General features: G+C 36.6%; 6 protein-coding genes across 6 annotated transcripts; 2 read left to right on the forward strand and 4 right to left on the reverse strand.

The window, feature by feature from the left end:
* Window positions 1-534: 534 nt before the first annotated feature.
* Window positions 535-2226, reverse strand: TOS3 (serine/threonine protein kinase TOS3; the record flags this gene model as incomplete). Its single annotated transcript, XM_056222544.1, has 1 exon — window positions 535-2226. One exon carries the CDS (start codon window positions 2224-2226, stop codon window positions 535-537), a length of 1692 nt encoding a protein of 563 aa, XP_056082224.1.
* A 2289-nt stretch (window positions 2227-4515) lies between these two features.
* MPT5 (Mpt5p) lies at window positions 4516-7717 on the forward strand (the record flags this gene model as incomplete). The annotated part of the gene is made up of 2 exons (XM_056222545.1): window positions 4516-4518; window positions 5168-7717. 2 exons carry the CDS (start codon window positions 4516-4518, stop codon window positions 7715-7717), a joined length of 2553 nt encoding a protein of 850 aa, XP_056082225.1.
* An 846-nt stretch (window positions 7718-8563) lies between these two features.
* SMKI07G0820 (uncharacterized protein) lies at window positions 8564-10231 on the reverse strand (the record flags this gene model as incomplete). The annotated part of the gene is made up of 1 exon (XM_056222546.1): window positions 8564-10231. One exon carries the CDS (start codon window positions 10229-10231, stop codon window positions 8564-8566), a length of 1668 nt encoding a protein of 555 aa, XP_056082226.1.
* A 172-nt stretch (window positions 10232-10403) lies between these two features.
* On the reverse strand, window positions 10404-11441 carry SAE2 (ssDNA endodeoxyribonuclease SAE2; the record flags this gene model as incomplete). Its single annotated transcript, XM_056222547.1, has 1 exon — window positions 10404-11441. The coding sequence occupies one exon, from the start codon at window positions 11439-11441 to the stop codon at window positions 10404-10406; it is 1038 nt and encodes a 345-aa protein (XP_056082227.1).
* A 225-nt stretch (window positions 11442-11666) lies between these two features.
* BUD13 (Bud13p) lies at window positions 11667-12467 on the forward strand (the record flags this gene model as incomplete). Its single annotated transcript, XM_056222548.1, has 1 exon — window positions 11667-12467. One exon carries the CDS (start codon window positions 11667-11669, stop codon window positions 12465-12467), a length of 801 nt encoding a protein of 266 aa, XP_056082228.1.
* A 177-nt stretch (window positions 12468-12644) lies between these two features.
* XRN1 (chromatin-binding exonuclease XRN1) lies at window positions 12645-17228 on the reverse strand (the record flags this gene model as incomplete). The annotated part of the gene is made up of 1 exon (XM_056222549.1): window positions 12645-17228. One exon carries the CDS (start codon window positions 17226-17228, stop codon window positions 12645-12647), a length of 4584 nt encoding a protein of 1527 aa, XP_056082229.1.
* Window positions 17229-17333: the final 105 nt, after the last annotated feature.

The following is a 17333-nucleotide window of genomic DNA, read 5'->3' on the forward strand; positions in this document are numbered from 1 at the left end:
TTTCTGTGAGATTTTTTCGTATCCGGTTCTTTATATTTTGAAGGGTTTTTATTTTTGATGTTTAAATGTTAATCAAGGAAATCATTAAGTTCCTTATTTTTGGTGTGTTTTTTTTTGTTTTTTTTTTCGTTGCGTAATTGTTACCTGCCTTTGGCTATACATATCCACTTAATTTGATTTCAATTTCTTCAGATTTTGTTCTGTAGTCTTTTTTATGTACAGATGTATATATATCTATCTATTCAAGAACGCTTGAATTAGGAATCAGACATTCCTGTTGAAGTAGTTGTTAGTTTTGCGCTCCATATTTTTTTTATATTTGGTTATCATATTCTTCTTTCTGTTGACTTAAACCTGCTGTGGAAACATAACACAATAAATAACACGACGAATGATTAACTTTTTTATAAATATTTTTATTTAATCTTTATTTTTAAAAGTATACGAACCATAAGCTACTTCCCCGCCAAGACTTTTTCACCAAGTGTTTTGAATCATATATTACATCTATAAATTTCATATCTACACAGATTTCTAAATTTTATAAAGCGACATTCGTCTCCTTGTATGCTGTGCGTCGCTAGTTTCAAATACGAGTGACGCGTCTGTCTCTATTTTAAGCTGGCTCTTGCTATTGGATTTGCCCTCCACTAGGTGGGCTTTAATTTGTTGAGGAAAATTATTGACAGGGGTAAGAGCCGATCCGAAATCTGCTTCTGTGCTGTCAAAAGAATGTTCTCCGAGGGTAGACATGATTTTATATTGCGAAGGTCCACAAGAATTTACTCTTGATGAACTTCCATTCTCTTCTGGTAGGCAATACTGATCACCAATGGGTGGGGCATCATGAATACTGATCTGAGAAGGGAAAACGGTGGACGATGTGAAAGAGGAAAAGGAAGAATAAGATGACTCTCTAGAATCGAGATTATGATATGCTAAGGGCGATAATGTATTTGCATCGGTTACGGATGGGACATATTTTGAATTCTTGTCAACACCAGCCCTTAAGTTATTGTAGTCGAAGTTTTCCAAGTAAAGGCTATCTAAAGAGGCAAAAGATGAATTTACTGGTAGGCTAAGCAATTCTACATTTTTGTATGAACAGGGAGGAGAAACCTTCAATTCACGAAATGTTTCAAAATCTGTCAATAGAGAGGCCGCAACTGACGCATCGTTATCACCATAGTGACACATAAATGGATGTGCCTTAATCTCTGCTAATGCTATTCGCTTGTCGGGATTTTTCTGCAATAGCTTATACAATAAATTTTTGGCATCACTATACTCTTCGATTGTAATATCTGAGGTGCCACGGTTTAACATTTCCTCATAGGATGGGACTTCCAATGATTTATTGATAATCTTGTCAAATAGTTCCAATACAGAATTAGCATTGAAAGGCAAAGTTCCAAACAATAAACAGTATAAAGTGACTCCCAAAGACCAGATGTCAATTGCGAATGTGCAGCAATGTTCGCTGTCCGTGGAACAAAGTTCGGGCGCTAGAAAAGCAGGAGTTCCTAATGTTTTAGATTTTAAAATTTGTTCATGCGATGATTGAATATTAGTACTTCCGGTAGTAGATAAAATAGCAACTCCAAAATCAGATATTTTCACAGTTCCATTTGATGAAATTAACAAATTCGAAGGTTTGATATCTCGATGCGTTATTCCTCGGGAATGTAAATGCTCTAGACCTGATACCACATCTGATAGTATCTTCCTTGATTGTTCAAAAGTGAGTATTGATGGCCCTACCGCTTTTATCTCCATTTGGTTTTCCGGACACCACCTAACGGGGCCTCTTGAGCAATATTCCAGTACAAGATAAACTTTTGAGCTTTCGGGATCATTCAAAATCTCGTATAATTCCACGACGTTCTTGTGATGACATCTTTTCATTGCTTCAATTTCTCCATCAACTCTCGAACTCTCCAGTTTAAATTGAAGAGAATAGCCACTTCTTTTTTCAAATCTGTTGAGGATTTTTATTGCGACCAATTCACCCGTGTCAAGGTCTCTTGCTAATTTCACCTTGCCATACTGTCCATTGCCCAAAGTGCCTATAATTTCAAAGTTGTTGAGGATTTGCCTCCTGGTTAAGGGATTATAAGATAGTTTGACTTTTTTTGTCTCTTTTATACGACTACTACTATTGCTCGCATTATTATGTAACAGAGATGATTGAGGCAGCAGCTGAACAGGTTCTTTAAGTATTACCATATTCTTCAAAGCTTCCTTTTTTAGATGGGGAGTGTGCGCACAATGATTTCAAGTAGGAGAGCACAGATCACCAGAAGCCCAAGCGTTATATATTAGGTGCCACTATTTCATTTACTAGCGGACACCTGTTCCACCAACTACGTATGACGTTATATACCGCGCGGATAAGTAAGGTACGCCCGCTCTTCGTATAATACCCGCACAAAGGATTAAGGGACCGAGCATATGCTCAACGAAAAAAAGAGCCAAGAGGCGTGGTCAAGGCAGAATTACAAGAAGGCCTTTACGGTGAGAACATCCAAACAAATAGAAATTGTCCCATCATTTTGCCAGGATGATTTTGTACTTACTGAAGATAACAACATTGTGCATGAAAAGCTCTCGTTTGTTTTATACAAAAGGATCTCTAAAAGGTCCGGTGTGAGGGGTATGTGTCGATGGAAGATATCAACAAAATGCAATTTGCCCGAGGCGCGAAAAATAATAAAGGTGTCCCAAAGACCTTGAAGGGAATTCCAAAAGGCTGTAACAGACGGAGGAGAGAGGTAAACGAGAAGATCGTATTACCCAAAAAAAGCACAGCTCAACGGCGTCTTCTACATTACATGCCTACTACTATCATTATCACATTATTACTACCTTCTTAGTCATTATATTGCAAGGCGTGTGTGATAAAAACAAGTGACTGTGCTTTTCATGCAATAGTCATTAAACATTCTAGTATCTGTTCATGATCTCGTGACCCTTGTACGTCTTCCGCACTCATCGCCGCCAATCGGGATAATTTTTTGATTGAGGCAGTGTCAGAATGTTAAAAGAGCCCTACAAATCTTTGCTTTCTTTTCACCGCCCAGCGGCCTTTTTGCACCGCTACTTACTAATACTACTACCTATTGTCTTTGAGCGGTTTCTTTCTCGCTAATATGAGAATGCAAGGGGACAGAATGTGCTCTGTGTGTCGCGCTTTCTTTTTTTCTCGTAAAGCGAGCCTACTCATACCCCTTCCTTCCGCCCTTCTCTCGCTGCCAATGGGGTGAGGGCTCAATGGATCTCTTTGCTTTGGCATCAAGACACACTTCTGAATTCTCGGCTAAAGGGCATCGAACGATGAGGAATTTTCTAAAAATAAACGCCATTTTTGAGAGGGGGAAGTCGCAACGCCAAATGCCGAACAAAAACGCGAAACATTGCAGTGAAAAGACAGTACCACGCAAAAAACGACAAAAATGACAACAACCACAAAGCTTTTCTTTTCCTAAAGCAATTAACTAAAGAGCGAGACTATAGCATCTGGCCAACCCCTAATTTTTTCTAACAATTCCGAAGCGGGATATATTGCATCTGGTAATCTTGAAAAGAAAGAAGAATATGCAACCCAGTATAATATCATGATAAAATGTAGAGAATAAGGTTGGGAAAGTGGCAGAAAAGTATGGTAAAAGCTGCCAGGTTGGTAGAAGAATCTCAATCTTCTGGAGTACAGCTTACATCTATACGCACTTGTTTTCTGGATTAGCTCGACAAACTAGTATTGAGGTTTTTGCCTTTGTTACTTTGCCGTTTATGTATGCAATATGCCCTTTTCATGTATAAAAGAAGGGTAATTTAAAAAACTTTATAATGATCCAGATTCCTTATTTTTTCTTCTTTCGCTAGGAGTTTTACCCAGCTAAAACTAACCTTGTGGTTCAGGTTACACTACTGTTGCCGTCCGATATTACAATTCTGGGATACGTTTTCTTGTGATCATTCTTTTTTTCCCTCTTGCCATTCTTAAACGTGGCCTACAACTACTTCTTCTTCTTTCCTTGGTAAAAATCTGTGTTACACCTACGTTTTATCTTACATACAGGCCAAGAAAGTATAGTTGGTAGTTCCACTTCGTTATATATCAGAAACATTGAATATACTGAAAACAATTCACATTTAAGACCTTGAATACTGTTGAATCAACGTCGATATCAGCCTCTTTTATCATCTACTTTATCTTTTCACACAAAAAGGAACAGATAAAAAATAATAGGTCTGCCACCTTCGACAAGATCATTGGCAAATCATTGTTTAGTAACTCAAGTAACAAAAAAAAAACCAAATCAAGGAGTCAACCGCTTTTGAATTATTACATTTGGACGATAGATCAACAAAAGCCTTTTACTACTGCTACTTTTACTATTACTCAAAATAAAATCAAAAAATCAAAAAAAAACATTCTTAACTTCCTCCCAAGAACACAGTAAAACAAACTCGACGCAAACTAACAAATCAATCAAGATTTTTCCAGTTGCTCTTATGGTATGTATAATCTCTCCATTCCCTTTATTTTTTTCAAAAATTTCCTGCGCCAATGGAGTATAAGCTACAATGGGATCTTTAAACAATGAATGATACAATAGTCAAATACAACTTCAATGGGCTCGCGCTTATTCGTACACATTTTTTAGGAGATCTATTAATCTCCGCTTATGTGGTTAAGGAGTTTTTGAGACTTGGCCCTACCTTATTTCTTGAATACACCTATGAGGATGCTCTTGAAACAAGGGCTTCGGGAAAGAGGCGCCCCAGGCAAAAAGTGAGCAAAAAAAAAAGAAAAGATTCGAAGATCTATGAAAAAATTATGCAGATTCGTTGAGAGTTATAAGGATTTTACTCTTTATGGCTATAGGTTTCATTTCAAAATCAAGCATAAATTTTGTACTTTGTCTTCCTCTTTTCTTATCCTCATTTTTGCCATTCTCTGTTGCGATTGAAGTCGAAGTTTACAGATAGATCTACTCTTGGCTCTCACATCATTTCAAGCAACCTGAACTCTGTACATGGTTGTGATTGTTCTCATTTTCAGTTATTGTAATTGATCCTAGGCTTACTACCCCAAAATCGGTTCTACACATACGTTATTTTTACAGTTACGCTTTACTAACACAACGTTCTTTATTTTCATCAGATCAATAACGAACCTTATCCATCCGCCGACTCAGCTTCGATTTTAACTACGTCTACATCTAATAACTCCTTAATGTCTTACAATCACCAACCTCAACTATCTATTAACTCTGTTCAATCACTCTTGGAGCCGGTGACACCTCCGCCTTTAGGCCAGATGAACAACAAGAGGAACCACCAGAAGGCTCATTCGCTTGATCTCTCCGGTTTTAATCAGTTCATATCATCTACACAATCTCCCCTGACTTTGATGAACAATATATCAACTTCGAACCCTGCTAATGCATTTTCTCCCAATTCCAACGCTGCTAATAACTCCACCGGTCTTCCAAATTCAATGGCAAATCCCCCAGCGATTCTTCCATTAATTAATGAGTTTGATCTGGATATGGATGGTTCCAAAAGAAAATTAAGCAATGATTTCACAGCGGTTGCCGCTACGAACTCTGGTGTTAACACTTTGGAAACTTCATCCTCTTCAGTGACACCTGCTGCATCTCTCAGAAATTTCAGTAACAATAATAATGCTGCCTCTAAATGTGGGGCAGATAATTCTTCTTTTGGTTTAAGTAGCTCTACATCTTCATCTATGGTGGAAATCAGCGCACTACCCCTTAGAGATTTGGATTATATCAAACTGGCCACTGATCAATTTGGTTGCCGTTTCCTTCAAAAAAAATTGGAAACACCCAGTGAATCTAACCTGGTAAGAGACTTGATGTATGAGCAAATTAAGCCCTTTTTCTTGGATCTTATTTTGGATCCATTCGGTAACTATTTGGTTCAAAAGTTATGCGATTATTTAACTGCTGAACAAAAGACATTGTTAATACAGACAATATATCCAAATGTTTTCCAAATATCCATCAATCAATACGGGACCCGTTCCTTACAGAAAATTATAGATACCGTCGATAATGAAGTTCAAATCGATCTCATTATTAAGGGGTTTTCCCAGGAGTTTACTTCAATTGAACAGGTGGTTACTTTGATAAACGACTTGAATGGTAACCATGTGATTCAGAAATGTATTTTTAAATTCTCGCCATCAAAATTTGGTTTTATCATAGATGCTATTGTAGAACAAAATAACATCATTACTATATCTACTCATAAACACGGTTGTTGTGTACTACAAAAATTGTTAAGCGTTTGTACTTTACAGCAGATTTTTAAGATTTCGGTGAAAATTGTGCAATTCTTACCAGGATTAATAAATGATCAATTCGGTAACTATATCATCCAATTCTTATTAGATATCAATGAACTGGACTTTTATTTGCTTGCAGAATTATTCAATCGTTTGTCCAATGAGTTATGCCAATTATCTTGCTTGAAATTCTCCTCTAATGTTGTGGAAAAATTCATTAAGAAACTTTTCAGAATCATCACGGGATTCACTGCTAATAATAATCGAGGAGGCTCACAAAGGACTGCAGTTGCTTCTGATGACGTTATCAATGCTTCTATGAACATTCTTTTGACGACTATTGATATATTTACTGTCAACTTGAATGTTTTAATCAGAGATAATTTCGGTAATTATGCATTACAAACGCTATTGGATGTTAAAAACTATGCTCCTTTGCTTACTTACAACAAAAATGGCAACAAAAATGTGAAAAATATGTCTACTACATTAAATTATGGTAATTTTTGTAACGATTTTTCACTGAAAATTGGTAACTTGATTGTTCTCACCAAAGAGCTACTTCCAACTATTAAAACTACATCGTATGCAAAGAAAATTAAGTTGAAAGTTAAAGCTTATGCAGAAGCTACAGGTATACCATTCACAGAAATATCTCCTCAAGCTAGTACAATGAGTCATAACAATTTGCAAACCATTAACAACGAAAATAAAAACCCAAACAACAAAAATAATCATAACCATAACCATAATCACAATACTACTACTAATAATAATAACCAAAAGAGCCATACCCGTCATTTTTCCTTACCAGCTAATGCTTATCATAGAAGGAGTAATAGCTCTGTAACTAATAGTTTTTCAAACCAATATGCACAAGATCATAAAACTCATTCTCCACAACAAATTATGAACTTCAACCCAAACGCATATCCCTCGATGGGAGCAACTTCTTTCAATTCTCAAACTAACCCACCGTTAGTTAGCCATAATTCATTACAAAACTTCGATAATCGTCAATTTGCAAATTTAATGGCAAATCCAAATTCCACTGTACCAATTCATTCACTCTCATCATCTAACATAACAAACTCAAATCCTCCTGTTTCAAGAGGGTTCAAGCAACCTGCTTTCACGATGAATGAGACTGACAGGATCAGTGCCAAGCACTTCTCCCCATATTCTAATGCAAATAGTCAAACCTTCAACGAATCATTTGTGCCCCGTATGCCATACCAAACGGAAAACACTAACTGGGATACTAATGTGTCAACAAAGTCGCAGCACATTGGCCAAGGCCCATACAGCCAAATTAGTACGAGTCGCAACGTTAGTGTTTCCAATATCCCAGTCATGGATATCGCTAGAACATCTGAAGAACTTCAATTCACTCTACCATGATACTTTTTCTTCTTTTATCTTCTTTTTTCTTTATTTTTTCTTTATTTTTCCTCCCCCATACTGTGCCAATATGATACGCAGAAATCAAAAGTGAAATAGAAAAATTCGACTGAGCAATGTGGTTTGATGAAGGCCGGAGAAATTGAGCCGGAAGGGTTAAGCAATTCATTGCCATACCTTTGTTTTGTATTTTATCCCGAGAACATATCCCATATACCTCTGCCCATGCGCGCTTAGCATTGCTCCCTATCAAGATGTTTATTTTTCCTGCTGAATCGTTTTTATCGACGATATTTCTGTTTTAACTTCTTCGTTTACCAACTTACACCCAACTATTATTTTATTCATTCATTCATCAAATAATTCATTCATTCATTCAGTTTCTTTTTGTCTATTACTGTCATTTTCTTTTTAAATTCAAATTGTCATTAGGACAATAATGTGTTAAAATATCCATTCGCTCAAGCATCTTTAATATATAGGAAAATACCGTTTGTTTTTCTTTGTCATTTTGTATAAAATCTTATACTGGTTTCGGTTTGGTTGGCTTTATTATACTTAGGTTTAACTTGTACTAACAATGATACATATTTGTATATTTTATTATAATCTCATATCTATCTATATCTACAGCCATTAAGTTATTTTTTGCGTAGTATCACCGAAAAACCAAGACTTCGTAACACAGGTGTTCTTTCGAGCTGTTACATATACCAAACTATTATGGTGCTTTGACGATAAAAAAAGAAGTTAAGGTTGGTGTCCAATAATCCAAAGAATCATATATTGATGTATCAATGCAATAATATATTAATGAATATTTATAAAGAATCGCAGCTAGATAAATTAGGCCAGGGTAGAAGTCACAAAAACATTAGCCCCGTTGTATGGACTGTCTTCTCTTCTGGTTAAGAAATATATTTTTTGAGAAAGCGCTTTTTCAAAAATATCATGGAATGAAGCACTAGCTTCTCCACTAAAAGTTCCTGTAGCGTTACCCATCTTTACATAATTTGGCGGCATCAATATTGAGTGTAAATAAATAAACTCAGACCGAAAATTCTCTGGCCCGCAATAGTCTCTCATAGCTCTTATCGGATACAATGTGATATTTCCATTTTTGGATTTTTCGTGGTCGAGATTTCTAGATAAAATGGTACAAAACACTTCAAAATCACCCCTTCCATTCCTAGCGCTAGTGGAACCGTAAATGAAGTAATGTCCATCATCTGATACTTCAAATATTTCTTTTTCCTTAGTCACGTTCAAGAACTTAGTTTTGAAAGACACAACTGGTTCTTTGGTTGCCGCGTCCTCAAAAAATATGTCAGTTATGATTAATTTTTGCGTACTCTCTTTGTCTGCCATTCCTGATATAATAATAGAGCCCTTATTGTTCAATGCTTTTATGGAAACAATAGATTTTAACAAGGTTCCGATAGGATGTTTTTGTTCTTCTAGGGTCCTCTTGTTAACCTTAAAGTATTGTAATAAGGTCATATTTCTAATATTGTTCAAGAAAATAGCCACAGAGTGTCCATTTCTAAATCCCACGTATAATATAGCAGAATTCAATGTTTTTAGTGGTAATGGTGTATTCCGTCGAAGACAAAATGATAAAGACGTAATATCACTCCTTCTTTTGGATTTCCTTGAGTTTATGTCAGGAAAAAAATAAGAGGGTTTGGGAAAAGATTCGGGAATCAAATTATAGAAACGGCAGCAATCATTTACAGCAATAGCTAATGTGTCCCCGGCAATAAGAGAATCATGTACGCAATCATTATCTTTAAATTTGAGTTGACGAACTTTAAGCACTTTTAATGATGAAGTATCTTGTAACAGTATGACAAAAGTATGCACGTTAGACCTAGTATTAATATTATGATAAAAATACTTGCTCGGCCCTTCCATAGTGGCAACTGTTCGCTCTAACTTCATTGTTTCAAACACATCGGTTGGTTCGCTTTTATGTTTTAGCACAGAATTGAATTCAGTCATGGAAAAGCCAATAAAAAAATTCTCTTCAGAACAATTACTGAGAGATGAAAAACCTGCGACGTAACCCTTGTTTGTTGAAAATGCTATTTTATCTTGAAAGGATCCTTCTTCAGCAACTAACAAAATATTATTTCCCAATGTCCCTATTTGCGTTCTGTTTGGAACATCAAACAGTTTTGTAGTAACAGGACGATAGGGGTTACAATTTTGGTTGCGAGAAAGGAATGCATGCTGCAGGCTTAGGCCAACCATGTACTTTCCATACGGTAAAGGTCGAAACGCACGTTCTAACGGATTGAGAACATTGATCTTATACTTTTCCAATGTTTGTTGACGCTTTTTTTTTATTATAGAGAGCTGCTTATCATATCCTGCCTGAATACCTTGCCGCTTTATATTATCTTTAATGTACCGGCTCGTTGTTTCTGTGGTGAGAACGCCTCGATTTTCAGATATACGGAAATAACGTCGGCGTTCTCTATCGTAGTAAAAGCCAGGCAAATTGGGTACCATTTGTTCAAGTCACCTCTTTTACTTTTACGTGGTATTGCTTTTTCTTTGGTTCAGCTTTTGTTCATCTCATTGCTTTTTCTCATTTTCACTTTTTTCCCACATGTAAAAGAGAAAAATCTTCATTTTGACTATAAAATAATCTGAATGAATGTAGAAGGACGATCATGGAATTTTAACATCTCGCATATATCTGCAGTAGCTTGTCGCTCCAGAAAAAACATCCATCGTCAACAATTCGATTCAATCGTTCTCTTTTGAATACATATTCTCTTTCGTATGGTGGGATCTTGTTATTACTTGCCATCAAAAACCTGTATTTTGTCTTTCTTCTGATAATTTCTTGGGATTTTATTTTGTCCTCATTCCCTTCCTGAGTAGAGGGGAAATCTAATCTCCCAAACCCTGGCGGGGATTTAGATCTGTTCCTCAAGTTATCAAATGCGAACTCATAATCTGAATTTTGCGATTCCATCACTATTGACAATGATCTACGTTTAGAATCTTCTGGCTTTCCAACTTGAGCATAAAACTGCTCCAGCTTTCTTCTTCCCCTCCTGACCGGAGCAATATCGTCATTCGGCCTAAAGTCTTCGAGAATCCAAGCTCGCTTTGTTAGGGGATTCGTATTGAAATCAAACAGTGAATTGTCTTTCTCTTGGTTGTAGATGCTTGGAGAAGTGGATTCTGGCTTCTCTAACCTTATATCCAGTAGTTTTCTTGTTTTGTTCTCTTTATCACGGTCTATCTCATGAATTATGGTATCAGAGCAATCTTCTAAATCGTTAAAGTTACCAGGGTCATTCAAAGGTGAACTAAACTCTGAAATTTTCCGTTTATGCTTACTAGGTGACATAATAACGACTGAAAATGGTGTACTAGGCTTACACTCACTAGGATGATGAGCATCTGCCGACTCTTTCTTTATGTTCTCATCAAACTGAGTGAGAATGAAGTCTTCAGAATCTTGTTCAACTACCTCCACCGCACACTGCGAAGATTCTATAAGAGCTTTTTCTTGGTGACGTGCACTCCTAAAATTTTTACTATCAGGTCTCTGAAGAATGTATTTACTTTCATTTTGTAAATCTCGAACACGTTTCGCTATTAGCGCTGTCACATCATGCTGAACATTTAACAGTTCGTTGAGACTGAGCTTCTCGAGAATGGGTAAGCCTGACTTCAGGTACAAATTTTCTTCACCAGCCGCCATCCCATACACGAATAGCTGACGACTTATAACATGAAAGGGACCGCAGGATTGTAAAGACCAACAATAACTGAAATGTAAACAGTAAAATTACCCAAGGTTTAGCGCTTTTTTGGTTTTGGCGCGCTTAAAAACTTAACCTACAAGAAAAAGGTATTCCATTCGACTAATGAAAAAAGTTGCTAATAAGACGAATCAAATAACGGTAGGTAACTGTCTGCTTATTCCATGGCATTACACCAGTATCTATCAGAAACTTATGGACCTAATAAACCTAAAAGTAAGACGAAGAAGAGGAACAAAGATGCAAAATCAGACGCTAATCTTGACAGACCTTCTCTAGTGGTGAAAGAACGGCTAAGCACACTAAATCAGCAGCAGCAAAAGCCAGGAGCCATTTCAAGCAACAAACCTGATAAACAGAACAGCAAGAATATATGGAAAAACTTGGAAACAAACGAGATATCCCATGAAATAACACGTCCTTCTACATCGTCAATTATCGGTAAGAACGATAAGAATAATGTGAAAGAAACCAACGCCCAAGAGCCACTTGGAGTAGTAACCGAAAACCCCAAAACGCGAGTGACCGTATATAGAGATTCTCAAGGTCACAAGATACAAAATAATTATGAGTTTAACGATTCAATTTCTAGCCGATCACAATCTGCAGATGATGAAGCCGCAGAAAGAGAACAATATCTGAGAACTTTAAATATGGGGGACGTACAAAAGCTTGGAATTAATGTGGACGCACTAGAGAGAAAGAAAAACCAACCTGCTTCGAGTTTGACGGTAGAAGATCCTGCAATGATATTTACACATGATGAAAAAAAAACTATAAAAACTTCATTACTAGGTCGTAAGCTTTATGATAAGGTAGCACCAGAGAACAGGTTCGCTATAACACCTGGATCAAGATGGGATGGTGTCCACAGGTCAAATGGCTTTGAAAGAAAGTGGTTTGCGAAGCAAAACGAAATCAATGAAAGGAGAATACAAAGTTATACCTTACAAGAAGACTACTGAGGAGATTTAGTTTAAATAAATTATATTGGCAGCATCGTATAAGACTATATCTTAGTAATCTTCATTTGATATAAGCCTTGATTTGATCGAGATTAACTATCAAATACGAACCTATTGTTTTAAATACTCATTACTAAAGATCCCGGATATACTTCAAGCATTTAGCTAAATAACCATTCAATGAGACTCCTCCTTCTTACTATCAAGTTTGGCGGTATTGTGTCCTGACTTTGGCGATAGACATTCGGTAGTGTTTGTACCAGAAAAGGGTTTAGTCTCTTGTTTCCTACTACCTTTGGCTTGTTTACTTATACTCGAACCATTACCATTCTGTTTACCAGTAATAAAATTTTTCAAATCCTGACTTTCTTTTTCATTGACGACAATCTGAGTTCCTTGTTCTGAAAAACTGGTCATAGGAGGTGGAGGAGGGAAGGGAACTGGTTGACTGAAACCATGTGATTGTGGAATAGAGATTCCATTCATATTAGGGTAAGGCATTTGGTGGAGAGGCAGCGGGTGAGGACCATTAGGATGGGCAATGAAACTGGGGGGGATATTGTAAGGCAACCCGACATCAACAGCATCATTCGCTCCAGGAATAGGGCCTCCAGCAACACTCATTAGATGAGGTACAACTGGGATGTTCAAATTATTGCCTATACCATCGGAATATTGATTTGCTACGGCGTTAAAAATAGAGCCGGCAACGGTTGGATTATTAAGTGGAACTTTTTCAGAAATGGTCACATCAACTTGCTGCTGACCTTCGCTGGTTTTCTGAGCTGGCCTTTTCAATATAGTTTTTTTGACAGGTTTAGAATCTCCTTGAGGTACCACATTCTTGTTATCTCCTCCTTCGGAACCCTTTTCATTCGAATCCTTTTTAATATAATTCAGTAAGTCATGAGCTCTTTCTTTTCTTAGCTTTTCCTCAGGTTGCAGCTTTGGCGCATTTTTGTGACCAGCTTTGGAATTATTGTTTCTGCTGTTAGGTTGTTTTTTCTTTTCCAAAGCCTTCTTGGAAGCCTTTGAGTGGTAGATGAATTGTCTATTAGTGACGTTTAACAAGAAAGAGGCATCAAGACCTAACCCTCTATTTGTGTGTAGTCTGCCGCCAAAGTTGTTACCTGCCACGATTTCATGATCAAATAAGACCTGAATGGACAATGATGAACTGAGAGTGGTGTAACCCACAACAGTACCCTTTGAGAAAATTGGGACCTTACCGGAATCTTGGATGTAAACAACACGATCACCCAAATCGAATTTTTGACTACGTAAAAGTGCAAATGATGATCTTGGATTCAAAACGGCTTCGCGAGGAACTTTAGCCAGCTGCTTTTTTTCATGTCCTTCAATATTAGCTGCATATTTCATTATGTGATCCTCCACAGCAGCAATAGATGTTTTGGTTAAAGAATCTGATTCTAAAGATACGGCAATAAACTTCGACGAAACATACTTCAGCCATTGCTTAATACCATCTAAAAAATTCATGGCTTCCTTGGTGGAGGAATTAGGGAAAAGGTCCTCCAAAACTGGTATATCATTACCCACCTTTGACAACCTGAAGAAAAATTCAGGAAATGTCTGTCTATACTCTTTCAATACATTTATTGTTAAATTTGAATACTCCCAGCCCCTTGGATTTCTTCTTGCGTAACCTAAAACCTTTTGGTGTCTAGCTTCAAACTTAACTGGTATACCGACATTAATATGCTTACCATTAGCGTCAGTAATCATAAACTTAGAAGTAATCTTAGACAAAAACAATGGGTGCAGGTGCAAATTCTTAGATACAATGTAAGATGGGTAATATTTGACGGCTTGATGATCGATTTGTAGCCTTTCTTTACCAATGGTAGGTTCACTATCCAAAAACTTCTTTTCTACAGTAATCTTCAGTCTGCGATCGCTGCTGTAACCATCAATGGTGGTTTCGCCACCATAAGCATAATCTCCCAAGAAGATAACTTTCGATTTTAATGGAAATTCCTCTTCGATAGGAATTGGTCCTCTTTCCTTATATCTTTCATCTTCGTTGGAAACAGATTCAACAACTAATTGCAATGGATAGTGATCTGGGGTAGAACTAAAAGTCTTGATATAACCACCATCAGAATCCCTTACTAAACCAGTCACAGGAAAAACAGTAGCAATAGCTTCCACATGTCCTAATTTAACAGCTTTTTGTTTAGCGTACATCCTTAGCATTGAATTCTTCAAACTGTTAAATAGCTTCTTGTCCTGAGCGTCAGTAGGTTTTGATACAAATCTGATTCTTTTCTTATCATTAGACTCTTGATATTCATAGATAGTCTTACCATCTGTCAAAGAGACCAATTTGGATTCTCTCAAATATGGCCATCTTGTATAAATAACTTTGTTCAGATGCCTCTTCGAAAAGTCTTCCAAAGTAATGTTATTCGTTTGATATATATCAGTTATTTGTAAAACCATTGACTGCTGTTTAGAAGGCTGTTGGAAAACCATCGTTTCATTGTACTCCAATGAATTAGTAAATGGTAAAGACAGTAACGTTGGAAAACCCGCCAACATTTCAGCACCGAGTTTAGCATTAGGCAATAAACCATAACGAATCTCGGAGCTGTTTAATGGGATAGTGATATACTCTTTCTCAACACAATGGTTGTGTTCTATATCAGAAAAAATGCCACCCAATGGGCTCTTGTAGATGTTGTCAACTTGAGGATTAAAAGAGTATATCAAGTCCTTACCAAATTGGTTCCTATTTTTTTCTTCAGGTGACAACTTGGACAAATAAGGTTGCATGGCCTCGATTAGCCTTTTTTCATCAACGAATGATATCAAAACAACAGCTTCCCAATCAGCTGTCTTACCATTCTTATCCAGTTGAACCTCAGCTGGATAAAAATCGTGAATCGGTGACTGTTCATCGTACATTAATGGCCTAAAGGCAGGAGGTATCAGATTCTTTGATCTTTCTGGTAAGACAGCCATTAATTGCTGGAATGGAGTAAAAGGTTTACTTAAATCAAATTCAATGTCTTGATCTAAACCTTTGACCAAATCAGAGATTCTTGGTGCATAATGGTGTGGATAATACCATGACCAAGATGGGCATCCTCTATAATAATAATACAGAACCCATTGTAAACCTTCAACGTAGTCACTAGCAAGATTCATTACTTTTTCTTCACTGTTTGACGTGAACTTTAATTTGTCATGGTAATATTCATGTTTCCAATGTTCAAACCTTTCATTGTAGATGGTTTTTTCGGTTTCTAATTCTTCTTTATCCTCCACGATGATTGCATTTTGGTATTTTTTTATTGTTTTCCTAATAGTATTAACACGATTTTCAAACTCTTCTTCTGTTTCATCAGGGTTAATAGAATCAAGATCCATTTTAAGGGAATAACTATTCTTGGATTTAGAATGCGTTATGAAGAGACCTATATCAAAAGCAAATTCCTTTAAGAATTCTAAATGGTCTTTGATATCTAAGTCCTTAGGCAATTCTAAAGTTGGAATGCTTTCATCTGGTAGATCAGGCGATATTTTTTCCTGTAATTGCTCCATTAACCATGGTTTTATACTTCCGATTAATTTTTTTTGTTGCTTAACCAGTAGTTTTTTACCAACCCTTTGTCTTTTCCTTTCACCTTCTAAAGAAATGTTTTCTAATTGCTTGTTGAACCACTCAACGTCTATATCATCTTTTTCAAAATTTAATAGTTCGAATTGAGATAAATAATTCAACCAGACGCCTAATCTTTTTAAATTTATCTTACCATGTTCATTAATGTAGCCATCAGTGTGTAAAAGAGCTTCTTTAAAAGTTTGTAGCAAAACAGGAAAAGCCCCTTTATTCAGGTGTAAATCAGGCAAATTGGGCAAGAAATCATTACCAATCACGAACATAACAAGAATAAAATCATCCAAAATACGTTCAAAATCATACTCAAATTGCATTTCATCTGCAATTTCTTTGAATTCTAACTCCATGTATTCTCTTAACAAGGAGAGATGTAGTAGGTAGAAATTCTGATGCTCGAGTGATTTTTTTTCACTATTTCTTCTGCCAAACGTGACTTCTTCTCTTAACAAAGCAAAATGAGGCCCATGAGTGGATAAACCCAACATAATCAAATCCGCATCAAGACCGTAAATACAATGTCTTGTATTTTGGTTGAAATCCTTTTGAGATTTCAAGTGCCTTATAAAGTTCATGATTTTGTGTTCACCTTCACCTGGAACTTCATGACCGGAAAAAATGATTTGCACTTCTCTCCATTTGGAATCGTTGGAAATTTTGTCATGAATAAAATACTGTAAGTTTTTGGTCAGTTTGGCCATAAACTCCGTACCGGGAGTAATAGAATTCGAATCAAATGGCTCTCCCTTGGGAATTTCCTCACCATTTTCAATAGCTTTTCTCAAAGCTTTTTCTGCATCCATAGCGGTTCTAAATCTACGAGCCCTTTGTTGATTCATCTTCGCACGAGGAGCCACCCCATCAATAGCCATGTAAAAAATTTTCTTGGGCTTAATTGTTTGAAAAAGATGGTCGATATACGTGCAGATTTTGGCAAATACCTCTTCTTCGGTTAATCGCTTAGTTACGTCGTCGTCGTTACCATGTGTACAATTATGTAAAATCGAATTCATATCTAGGTATAAGTTGTCGAACTCAGGAATCTGTGTTCCTTCAATGAGTTGTAAAATCATGGGCCATCTTTCTGAGATATATCTGAAGAATTTTGGGATACCCATGTCGTATTGGTGTATATTGGTTGTTGTTGTTACAAGTGCCGACTTTTTCTCCTATAGTACACGGGTCGTTCTAGGATCGGTCAATTGCTTATTGAGAACCCGGTT

Source organism: Saccharomyces mikatae, assembly GCF_947241705.1.
Source record: "Saccharomyces mikatae IFO 1815 strain IFO1815 genome assembly, chromosome: 7".
Classification (NCBI taxonomy): Eukaryota; Fungi; Ascomycota; class Saccharomycetes; order Saccharomycetales; family Saccharomycetaceae; genus Saccharomyces; species Saccharomyces mikatae.